Raw genomic sequence first — 12,471 nt, 5'->3', positions numbered from 1 at the left:
TTGACACTAGCAAACGCAGGAAGTAGTTTGGTAACGATCTACTACAGAGAGGCAAACGCCGCTGACAACCAACTTAAAGGAGCTGCTCAAAAACGACGCCTTTACCGACCACCTCGTGCGATCAGGTCACTGATCTGTGTTTGCAGTAAAAATCAAAGTGTCCAGATTTTGAGGTTTGAAAATATGGTCACCCTAACATCGCCTCACACTTTAATATATACACTAAATGTTTTAAGAGACGGTCCACATACAAGTTAGTGTTCTTTAAATATCTGAAAGTTGCATTTCATCTTGAATCAGGACAAAAAAGATAGACTAAAAAACCAACTCTGTGTCTGGGTACAAGATGGAATAAACACTGAAAAGTGTCAGTAAATGAAAAAAAAAAAAACTCCGGTCTTGTTTGGAGCTGACTCACTTGAATGCGAGCTCCACTTGACTGTGTATGAAAGCTGAGCGGAACAAGAGGAGATCAGAGGTGACGGCGTGGGTGTTTCAGGCTTTTCATTGATACAGAAAAAATAAAATGTCCAAATCGAGAGGTTTGAATGAGCGGCAGAAAAAAAAACAATTCAAAGTTTTATTCCAACAGTTTCATGTCAACATGTGTCTCAAAAGCAGAGATCAGAGACTTTGGAGATGACTTTCTTCTTACAGAAAATACAGAAATGTATCGAGATGTAAGAACTTTTTCTGTGGAATGTTTTAGACATTTAGTTCTACTTGGATTTCGTTTTTAAAAGAAGCTGCTGCAGACGTCGTCTAAAATCACATTCAAACATGTTCAAGGTGAAATAAAGTGCATCAAGGTGCATTTGATAAACATCCAAGTGTGGAGTAAAACAGAAAAAACATTTACAATATGAGGATCCATAAATCTTTGAGGAGGTTAAGACTTCTGTCAAGAAAACAGAAAGACACAGTATGGCTGCCTGGATGGAAACATGGCTCAGTGAATGTCAATGGAAAATGTTGAAGGTCACATACGATGCAAAATCCACTTCACCATGTTCCTCTGACTCTAATATGTGTCTCTAGTCTACAAACCCCCCAACGATGAGAAAAGTCCTTCCTCTCTGTCTTTTCCCTGCTCCACTTTTCAGAAAATGTGTGCTCAAACAGGCCGTTTGGAGATGTTCCCTTCATGACATCACAAAGGGCAGTAGCCCCTCCCCCAGGTGGGTGACACTCCCACAGCTAGGTGTTTGTTCTGCCCTCTGAGTCTGCCTTCTCACCGTAAACAATAGGACATGGAGCGAGAAAGCACCGAGACACCCAAAGCCCTTCCAGAGAGGGGGCGTGGTCAGACACAGCTCATTTACATATTTAAAGGTACAGACACAGAAAATGTTTTAAGGATTTAAAAACTACTATATGGCAATAATGAATCTTGTTGCTGATGGACTCTTTTGCTTTTGTGTTTTATACCCACCTAAAAACTCAGTGTAGTAGCTTTAAGGAAACAAGATGCACGATTACTGACAGACTGTTAAATAAGTTTGTGAAATAAATGAACTTATTGAAGGCTTCTCTCACCATATTTTAAGTTTTAGGTGATAAAAGAAGCTTTTATTGTTCTTTTTTTTATTAAGCTGCAATCTCCATCGTTGAAAAAATGAAGCCCAAGCAAAAGTGCAAATAAAGGCAGTTCCACATGTGTCCACTAGAGGCTGGCCCCAAAGCAATGGGATCCATTTATAATGTCTTAAAAACTGAACGGAGAGCTTTTTATAACTCCATTTAAAAAAAATCCAAAACGGTGACTAGATCTACAAATCGTGCTGTTTTTGTTTATTAATTTGTGGGTCATGTTGTATGTCACTGTCTTGCTAGCTGCAAAACAAATCTACCTACAGGTAGAAAGGAACCTGAAATCTGGGCGCCTTGTAGCTGTGTGCGAGTAGGCTTAAGGCCCGCCTCAGCTCCGCCTCTTTCAGGGAAAATAAGGTCAAATCAGCATTTCCAATATGGCGACTTCCAGCGTTGAGCTTCATAATACTCCTTCAGAAACCATGCTTGTATCGTGCAAACGTATCCCTGTAATCATTTATATCTGTGTGGATGTGGAGGTGTGTCATGGAGAGTTAGATGGCCTTGTCGATTTTTTCGAAAAAACAACAACAACATCTAAACGCATCATAACTGGCACTACCTCTGATCCCACAAACACAATTAATGTGCAAAAGAAACGACTTCACTCGGTCCTGTTTTTCAAAAAGGTTACAGGGTCCCTTTTTATCCTCTCGCCCGGCCGTACAGTAATTACATAAACACCAGTTAGCAGCAAAGAGATGGCTTCAACCTCCACGACCTCTGAGTGAAAACTGAAACGAAGCTCAACCAGGAACAAAACAGCTTCACAGCTTCACAGCTTCTCGGCGGGCAAGTTCGAGGAGAGGGGCCGGGTGTTCTCTCGGACATCAAGCCCGCAGACGAGAGGATAGAAGTCTCGATGTTCATGAAATAATCTGTAAACTCAAAAAGCGCACAGATTTTCAAAACGCTAAGATTTAAAGCTCAGATTGGAAACCATTAGAGATGAATCCAAAACGTCTGTTTTTTGAATACTAAATGAATCAATCCAGACGCATCCAGAGCCGTCTTCACTTTGATGTAGAGCAAACGCCACAAATCCTACTTAGCACATGAAAGAGGAGCATAAAGCTGGGAGCGGAGAAAGAGGGGCAAGATGATGGGGGGAGGAAGGGGGGGTGACACCATCCACGTTATATAAGCACCGTGTCCTCTTCTTTCAATGTCACACATGATTTTTTTTAGGAGGGCGGACTGAACACTGTGAGCTAAGGCCAAATGGAGATGAGACGGGCTCAAACACGCGCCAACAGGCCCGAAACTAAATACAATTAAATAAAATACAAAACAGGCTGAAGAAGCCGTCGCTTACCTCCAGAAATGAAAGGCGTGCAGAGGGCTGCACGGGCTGCAGGGGCTAGTGGGAGTGGGGCTCAAGCTTCGAGGAGTGAGGCTGGAAGTTAAATGGAGTGGAGTGAATAGTTGTTGTTTTTTATCACACACAGGACAGAAACACCCCCCCCCCCCCCCCATACCACCCTCCTCCACCCACACCTGCAGCTCTGACACATTCCCCCTGATGAAGACAGCAGCATCATGAAGAGGAACAACACCTGTCAGAAACACTAAATAAAGCCGAAACAGCTTCCCGAGGCATTTGCATGGTTGTGCATCGTTTGCTTTAATTTTGAGGGTCGTCCTACTTCAATACGCAGTTTTTTCATTTGCGACTCCGTTTTTAAAGACGTGAGCTGCAGATTATCCGGCAGAGTTACAGATTAACCTAATTTCACAATCTACGCTGGGTTCTTGTGGTAAGATTAGCAAGTTTCCTCACACCAAGGGACTTTTTTTTTTTTTTTTTTACCTGCATGATGTCACGGATTAAAGTGGCACTGCAGAGCGTCAGGTCATGTAGAGGTGAGTAACTTTTACTGCAGTGGCGCTCCAGAGAACGTTCTTTAGAGGACGAGTCGGAGAGATTCTTTTTTTTCTGTTTTTTTTTTAACAAGAAAAGACCAAAACTCACTGAACCTACCATCAAGTTACAAACACTTTGACCTTAAAGTGAATCATGAAGTAGACGTGCTTCATCTGTTGCGATGGACGTTGCTGTCCGCCATTTTTAATCTCTGACCTGGCACTTTGCATTGTGGGAAACAGTACACAAGGGAGACTAGTATGATGCATGTTTTTTTTTTTTTGTCCAAATCAGTATGAACTCCTCGTAGGTGGTTTTTAAAACAGCCATAGACTGTATAAAAAGATGGACGACAGACAGCTCCCCAAAGGTGAAGCCAAAACGGTCGGAGCTCCCCCTACTGAATGGTTGCAGTATAGGTTACAAGCTCCGCCTCCTCCAAGTTAACCAGAAGGAAATTGGTCAAAATATGAAATCATAATATGTGTCAAATAGATTTTCCTCAAACGTTGTGTTTTTAAGAAGTTTAGCTTTAAATAATTATTATTATTATCAGAGTAGAAAAGGTACGGCGAGAGGAGCACGATATTCAGACCGCCCATTTTAGGCTCGATTGAGACCAACGCCTCGATTGTGTTTCGCCTTCAGAGGCATAACGGTGGGACGGGGAAGGGGTGGGGGGGGTGGGGGGGTGGGGGGGGATGATCCCGTCTCTGCACCGCCATGCGTGTGTTTGTATTCGGAGCTCCTATTGTTTGCATAACGCCATGTGACACAACAGACGATGGCAACAAAATGAAGCTGTTGCAGAATGCACTAAGACAGAAGAAGGCGGAGCCCCGTTACAGCGCTGTGCGGGACTCCACTCTAAAAAGTGCGAGAGAGAGAGAGAGAGAAGGCAAATGCCGACATTCCTCGAGTCCATTCGGCGTCTCATGAAGATGCAAAAGTTACTTTTATGTCTTTCAAACAGACGGAGAGCGGAAGAGGTGACGCCGACGAAATTGCCAAGTGCCGACGTTATTGTGAAACTTGGGCGGTGTGCAAGAGTTTGTTTGCAATTTTTTAGGCATTAAGAAACAGGAAGTGACCCAACACTGGAGACTTGTGTTGCCATGGTTTCTAATTAGATATACATTTACAATTCTGGCATCGGGACGACCCTTTCTCCACATTTATCGCCCGTTATAAAGATCAAAATTCCTCGATGAGAACGATTTTAATCACTTAAATGTTTTATTATCAGCTGATGAACGGAGCGGATACCCCATTTTGTTTGGGCAACATTTGCTTTTAAATTGTCGCTCTTTTTTTGAAGTGGGAGTATATTTGAATTTTTTTTGTGACCCATTTTTTAAAGATTAACGTCTTCAGAAGGAAACCCGTGGGCTTCGTGGCGACACAACAGAGACACACACTCGGGAAGAGGAAGGAAGCAAGATACTGCTTTCGGTCTTTTCATGCATTTGTTGGAAAAACAAAAAAATAAACGTTGAGCATTTATCTGTAAACACGTTTCATACAATCTGCGTCTGAGTTGTTTTAGAAGCATTTTTAATAGAGCCCAATTATGCACTCTCGATTTTTTAAGCCGCAAACGGAGAGGGGACCATGACAAATGCCTCAGTGACCTAAAAAAAAATGAAATGTGTCAAACAAAAACGGCTGTGATAGAAGGAAGACGCGAGCATGTAAACACACAGTGACTCACTGCTGATTGATCACATCCAGAACACACTCGTCCTATAGGTGTGTTATGACTGTGTGTGTGTGTGTGTTTCCTGTACATCCGTCACACCAACAAATAAAGCATGTTGCAGCAATTTCTTATCTGTCCTCGCATCACACACACGTGCATGAAAACATAAATGCGTAAACATACACATTACACACACACTCTCGCACACACAGGCAGTGAGCGACTGTTGCCTAGCCGTGGAGGATTTGACGTTAAGACTTCCTGCTGCAGATGCTGCTGCTGCTAATGCTAACGCTGCACAGAGAGCTGAGAGAGCAACAGAGAAAGACAGCAACAAATATGACACAGAGACAGATGGAGCTGCAGGGAGGAACAGGAGGGAAAAAAAATACTCACTCTAGCGTCAGCCCTGGAATTCTCAGCCTCTCCCGCTGGGCTTTCATGGCTGAACTGTGCTCGTTTGCTCTATTGTGGTCATGATATGCATTCACGCTGCCTGCCTGCCTGCCGCCCCCCCTCCCTGCACTGACAAAGAGCCAAACCCAGCCACCACAGTGCGATGAGACTGCTTCCCTCTCCCCCTCACAGAAAAGGAAGGAGGGGGTAAAAAATAAGAAATAAAGAGAGGGGGCCTGGTGTTCTTGTTTTGGTCTTTCCACGTTCCACCTTGAAGCTGTCAAATGAAATCCTCAGTTGCCTGCGGAGGGCAAGGAGGCAGGACAATACCCCTTGTTCCCTCCCCTTGGACACGCCCCCTTGCTCTTTCAAACGCATGCACATTTGTGACCCCCCCTACTCCCCCACCCCACCAGCAGCACCAGTGTCGCAGCTATTCCCCCACCAGCTGGTGACTTGCTACATAGCAGAAATTAATGCAATAAATTAAATCCACACTGTGCCTGCTCCCTTTGCACGCAGTCACCTTCACAGAGGCTAACGCCAGGCGCCTAGCACACGATGCAATGTCACCACAAGCACGGGGATGATGTCATCTCCAAGAAGGAAAAAAAAAAACATAATGCAGCACTACCTGCCAGTCCACATCAGTCAGTGCTGCAGGACAGGATGCACTCACACCTGGCTTTGAGTCGGTACGTCACAGAAATACAAAGTGAATAGAAGAGGTTGATCCAATGCAGGGAGAAGAAGAAGAAAGTGTTTGTGCTGAGATTAGAGAAGCACACAAGTGACTGACTGACTGACTGACTGACTGACTGACTGACTGAACACCACAGTAATAAAACATGATGATGCACCAGTTTGTCCGAGCCCCCTGCAGGGGCTTAGAGGACCCCCCGAAGCTACAGATAACTAAGAGTAAAATCCCCCATGATGCTTTTCATCCACTCTTATCGTAAACAGACGCTCGATTGACAAACAAACAGGATCCTAATAGGTCAAAAATGAATCGATGAGTCACTCCTTGGAAGTAGTCCAAAAGGATAAACTGCTGCATGACACAAGAGGAGGCGGATTCAGATACTGAGATTTAACAATGATGCACATTAAGTGAGTTGAATGAGAATGAATGTTTGCAATGAGTCAGCAACAGCCACTGAGACACTCTGCATTTACAAAGATATTAACTAGAGCCCGACTGATAAATCAGCCAGCCGATAATATCGGCCGATATCAGCATATCCAGTGACTATCAGTGTCGGCTAATTTTATGGCAGATATGCGCTGATATTTCTAGATTTATTCACCAGTCAAATACATTTCAGTTGGGCGGCTGTGGCTCAGTTGGTAGAGGCGACGCCTCTCAACCGGAAGGTCGAGGGTTCAATCCCCGCTGAACAACATGTGGCCTTGGACAAGACAACCCCGCATTGCTCCCGCTGCTTCGGTGGCGGTGTATGAATGGCTTAGTGTTGTTCTTACTCTCTGATGTACGTCGCTTTGGATAAAAGCGTCTGCTAAGTGAATTATAGAATTTGAGTTATATTGTATTACACTAGTAGTTCTCTTCCACCAGCAGAGGGCGCTATATGGTTTACAACAAACATCATCACTCTGCAGAGTGTCAGGCGGTGACACACACACACGCACAGTTATTCTCCAGTTGAGTGACCATCTTGTCTACATTATAAATATTTTCCACAACTGTTTGATAACTGCATTTTAGGGATAAACGCGATAATTGTGTATTTCTGTATTTATCTCTACAGATCGAAGATAGATCTTCTCACTCACTGCAACCTCAATAGAACAGGATATCACACGTCCACTGAACACTATACTCTGTGTTTTATGTATGTATGTTCTTTGGTGGGGATTGTCTGTTTGGACAGTAACGATGCTGTGAAAAAGAATTTCCCCATTGGGACAATAAAGTCTGAAGTATTAAGTATCTAAGATATCGGCCGATATATCAATACCAGAAAATCTGATATCGGTCAGGCCCTGATATGAAGTCTAATTAAAGAAGCAATTTAAGACGGACAACAAACTCTAAATAAAAAACATGGAATGACTGATGAAAGGTCATTACAGTAAGAAGAGTTAAAAAGGTAGAAACAATATGGTGCATTAAAATACAGCTTTAAATGTAGTAAAATAATTCATCATATCTAAATGGATACAAATTAAAAGGTAGAAGAAGCCGTTTGAAGCCGAGGGTTAAAATCAACTTCCTGAAATGTCCAAAAAGTCAAAGTGCAGTGATGTCAAACAGATGCCGCTACTTGTTACTGGTCTCCAGGCTGGATTAAAAAAAAAAAAAAAATCTTGAATCCCAATCTGAGCCAAAAAAAAGGGGTTAGACTAGACTAGAGCAATCGACTGGACTCATTGCAACGTTTTTTTGTGCACGTTTGTCATTCATTTAAAAAAAATCAAAATCAAAACAGAGGTCATAAGTTTAAAACAGAAGTTACCCTCAAAACCTTGAAAGATGGTAGAAGTACAGAAATCAGGCCGCAGAGACGAGACTCAAATGAATTCTTTATGACTATGAGCGTGTTTGAGGAGCGAACTGCCCCTGAAGATGACACCAAACCTCGCATGAAGCACACGACTTGTAGTAGCAGCAGCAGGCGGGAACTGGAGCATGAGAAGAGGCCGAGTTGTTCCTTGATAAAAGCAGGTCAAGAGTCTGTAAAAAGCAACGTCAGGTGTGCAGTCGGGAAAAGTTCAGAAGTCTTTTAAAGCGGCTGCCAGTGAGGGCGCAGAAAACTCATCATCTTAAGTTTTCTTATGTCTGAACTCAGTAGGATAAAAATCTGACAATCAAAGGAGGCCTGGTTGATATATGAGCTGCAGAATCTGAAAGCTCTGACCCATGACTTCATGTCAGTGAATGGAGCTGGACCCTTCCTGCACCAAGAACTTTCTCTCCTTCTTCTGAAAGTCAACGAGGCATAACCCCAGCTACAGTATGTGAGGGCGCCGAGGTAATAACCTCTGCCCTCTGACGGGCCTTAGAGAAGGCAGTGAAGCAAAAAAGATTCAAAATAAGACGTGTGACATATATAAATAAAGAAGTATAAGACATGCAATATGTTGAAATCCTCTCTAATCCAGGAGCAATAGAGTTCCACCTGATATGTGAATCTGTATTGCACACCTAAAGCATGTCCCGTATGTTAAAGGTGACATATCCTCCTCCTCTTCAATCAGTGTAAATAAGTCTCAGAGCTCCTCAAAACATGTGTGTGAAGTTTCTTGTTCTAAATCCACTCTGATCCTGTATTTGATCATGTCTATAAACCCCTCTATTTCAACCCTGCTCAGAACAGGCTGTTTCTGTGTCTGTACCTTTAAATATGTAAATGAGCGGTGTCTGACCACGCCCCCTCTCTGGAAGTACAGACAAAGTAGGAGGGCAAGCGTCCTCCGATTGATCCTCACAGTGAGGGAATAAAAACTATCGAATGAATTGAAAACAGTAAAAAAGCGACAGAGCAGTGTTGGTCATACAGTGGACTGTTGTCATGGAGACTGTTGTCATGGAGACTGCTGTCATGGAGACTGTTGTCATAGAGACAAGACGGACGTGCAGCCCAAACTCTTCATCCTCTTAGTTAATGGCCCATTAGCTCTAGACTATGGTCATGTAGAATGAGGTAGAAGCGTTATCTGACCGCAGGAACTTTTCATAGTTCCAGGAACTGTTGGAGCCCCTCCCCCTTTTTTAATTGATTCTGCACCGCAGGAACTATGAACTATTTTAGTTCCTAGAACCCCGTCTAGAGGAACCTTTTTAGGTCATGCTTAAGAGTAGGTACCACGGTGATGTGTTTCAGACAGAAACAAAGTCCCCACGGTAAGTAGTTCTCAGAGAACTCACAGGTGGATGGTTGTGTTTTCGGACTAAACAGTTCTGGGACCTTTTTGAAGAGGAACTACTCACCATGGGGACTTTTTTCCGTCTGCATTCACACCGCCATGGAGCTGGGAGAGCATCTGACCCAGGGGCTAAAAAGGTTCCTCTAAACGGGGTTCTAAGCTCATAGTTCCTGTGGTGTGGAATCAATAAAAAAGGGGGAGGGGCTCCAAAAGTTCCTAGAACTATGACGAAGTTCCTGCAGTCCGAAAAGGCCTAATGACTAATAAGCAGCCAGTATGCAACTAATTAGCATTCTAATAACCAATGAGTTAATGGTGAATATTGTGATTTTTTGTGGCCTCTGTTGAAAGTAGGTGACTCAACAAGGTTTTTTTTTTACAATAACATAAAAGTGTCAGACAAACTGTGATGAGAAAAACATTCCAGGTCAAACAGCTCAGTGTGCAGAGGAGTTTCTATTGTTCAGCTTGAATTAATTTGAAATCAGTTTTTACTTTGATGCAAAAGAGCCCCATCGATCTCTGCACCAGCACTCTGACTGCTCCTTATTCCCACTGAGAGGACGGAGACAGTTCAGTCTTTTTACACACAATGAAACTCTGTATTTTAACATCACCTCTACATGCACATGTCTCTATTCAGAAGAGATTCTGTTAGAAACGATGAAGACACCTGAACCTAGAAGTCACAGTGGCTAAAGGAAATGATCTGCAGGAGTAAAGTAGGACGAGCCCAGAGATATGTTTTCTTCATCAGAGAGCGCAGAGAGTTCATGTGAGGAGAGCGGTGCAGCTCTCAGAAGAGAGAGAGAGCGACTCTAAGTGATTTTCTGGAGGCAGAGGGATTCTGCCGAGAAGTCGATTTGCTGGTTTCACTTCCGAGGCCGAACACAAGAAGTCACACACGAGATATTTATCAAAGAGACAGCAAGACGAGCCGCTCTTTAAATCTTTAACGAGTCGGCTGCGACATGCTGCTAACGAATGTGGGCCAGTGTGTTTGAAACTTTAAAAAATCATCTGTTGAGGAAACCAACGAGCCGTTTTGTCACTCAAATATCTGCACGTTTTTTTAGAGAGAAATACAATAAATGTGTTCAGTGTTCACACTCTGAGTGTCGCTGATTATAAATGTTTAAAGGCCCGGCTGAAACATGGAGAAAGCTTTAAAGGCTTTATATGCAACATTTTTTTATCCAGCAGATGTCGCCCTTGAGCACCAGCATGAAACCAAAACAACTCACGCTGCATTGTTGTGTTAGCATGCTAATGCTAGTGATCTTTATTATGCTGGTATCTTCACACTGCATGTAAATTTACCTGAAATGAGCGTGATCTAGAAACACAGTTAAGCAGTGAGTACAGTATGTTATTCTTCTTTTCTCTAGTCCCTCAATTAAACTACTTTTATACACGAGGGGAGGAGTCAGCCGGCCGTCCCGGCGATGTAAACAAACTAAAAATATAACTCTGATTTCTATTACATTTAAGTGTAAAAAATCGCAAATAAAGCCTTTAATAAACGCAGAGTGTAAATTCTGCCACCAGGGGACTTTCAATCAAAATAATAACAAAAGAGTTTGGCGGGGAATCATGGGAGTTCTCTCTTCACCTTTAAGAAAAAACTAAAGACCCAGCTCTTTATTATGATGATGACGATGGTTCTGCTTGATAACGATGATTTTAAGATGGTTTCTATACTGATTAGAGCTCTCAAGAACAGCTGATGATGTTGTGTTCTGCCTCTGGTCACTTCCTGTCAGCACCTCTGGTCACTTCCTGTGTGTTTGATCAGACTTAAAGCTGCTTGTATTCACTTCCTGACGTTGTTTCTTCCTTTCTAGATCCTTGCTTGTGTTGTTCTTACTCTCTGATGTACGTCTCTTTGGATAAAAAGCATCTGATGTATGAATTGTACAATCTTCAGCGATGGCAATCATAAGCTCCACATCTGTTGAAGTGAGTACCCCCTTAAAGGGTCCCTGTAACAGAACCTTCAGTCAACAGTTCCTCTTTTATATCCCGTTGCACGGAGAAGCAGCTGATTGAGTTGGACAACATTTCAGCCTCGTTCACAAACTGTGACCGGCTGCGTTTCGGGTGCTGATGGCGAGAAATAGAAAATAGGAATAAGATCCAACACTCCATGTGCTGCCAACACAAACAAATGATTGATTTGCAGCGTTTTTAATTGGAGCCAACAGACGACTTCCAGTTATGAAGGTCAAACTATAAATAGGCCGCACATACGAGACGGTCTGAAAAGGGTCATCGCTCTGGCGGCTGTGGGAAAGATGTTGCAATGATAAATAAACCGTCTGGGTCGAGGTGTGGAAAAAAGGCAAAACGCTGGTGATTAACTGAGACGCTGAAAGCAAGCAGCAAGTTAATGACATCGAATGTTCAGCAGATGGCTCCCTGTCACAGGGAAAGCTCAGAGAGATGTCTGAGCTCTGCATTTTTAGAAACACTAGAAACACCGTTTGTTCTTACTGTGATGAGAGGATCAGGACGTGTAGAGAAGTCTGGACGTCCCAGAGACGGCAAATTATCATCAAAAGCTTTTCATTCCAGCAGTTCTCTAAATCATGCCCAGGAGTGACAGGACAATCACAGATAAATGCTGAACACTGTAAGTATAAGTAAAAGTAAATGTAGGGGGCACGGTAGCCTAGTGGTTAGGAGGCGTACGGTCTGGGTTTGAATCCGACCTGTGACTCCTTTCCCGCCCATCGTTCCCCACTCTCTCTCTCTCTTCCTGATTTCTTTCTAAACATTTCTTTTTGGGGCTCTTTGTGCCTTTATTGAAGAGATAAGACAGTCGACGTGCGGAAAAGGAGCCACTGGCCGGATTCGAACCTGGGCCACCCGCCCGCATATGGGGCGTGCGCACTAACGGTTCCACCAGCCCCCCTCTCTTCCTGATTTCTGACTCCATCCACAGTCCAGTAGATGTAGACATGATGCATTATATTTTGATATTTGTCCATCTTTTATTCTAATTTTCTGAGCCACAAATTAGTTCAAACTT

The 12,471-nt window shown here is 43.3% G+C and overlaps 1 protein-coding gene across 5 annotated transcripts in view; it reads right to left on the bottom strand.

The window, feature by feature from the left end:
- The window catches only part of mast4 (microtubule associated serine/threonine kinase family member 4), a 129,383-nt gene that overhangs the window by 44,629 nt on the left and 72,283 nt on the right, over nt 1–12,471 (bottom strand). The window contains exons 1-2 of one of the 5 annotated variants that reach the window (XM_065965309.1): nt 5,550–5,872; nt 2,906–2,986 (exon numbers count right to left, since the gene is read on the bottom strand). The exons of the other annotated variants lie outside the window; for them this stretch is intronic. Of the exons in view, the coding sequence (XP_065821381.1) occupies nt 2,906–2,986; nt 5,550–5,596 (128 nt within the window). The 5' untranslated portion in view covers nt 5,597–5,872. Of the gene's footprint in view, nt 1–2,905; nt 2,987–5,549; nt 5,873–12,471 lie in introns of those variants that run through there. 5 annotated transcript variants of the gene reach the window in all.

Source organism: Labrus bergylta, chromosome 17 (assembly GCF_963930695.1).
Source record: "Labrus bergylta chromosome 17, fLabBer1.1, whole genome shotgun sequence".
NCBI lineage: Eukaryota > Metazoa > Chordata > Actinopteri > Labriformes > Labridae > Labrus > Labrus bergylta.
The sequence above is the reverse complement of the archived record's forward strand: the minus strand, read 5'-3'. Positions and strand labels throughout refer to the sequence as shown.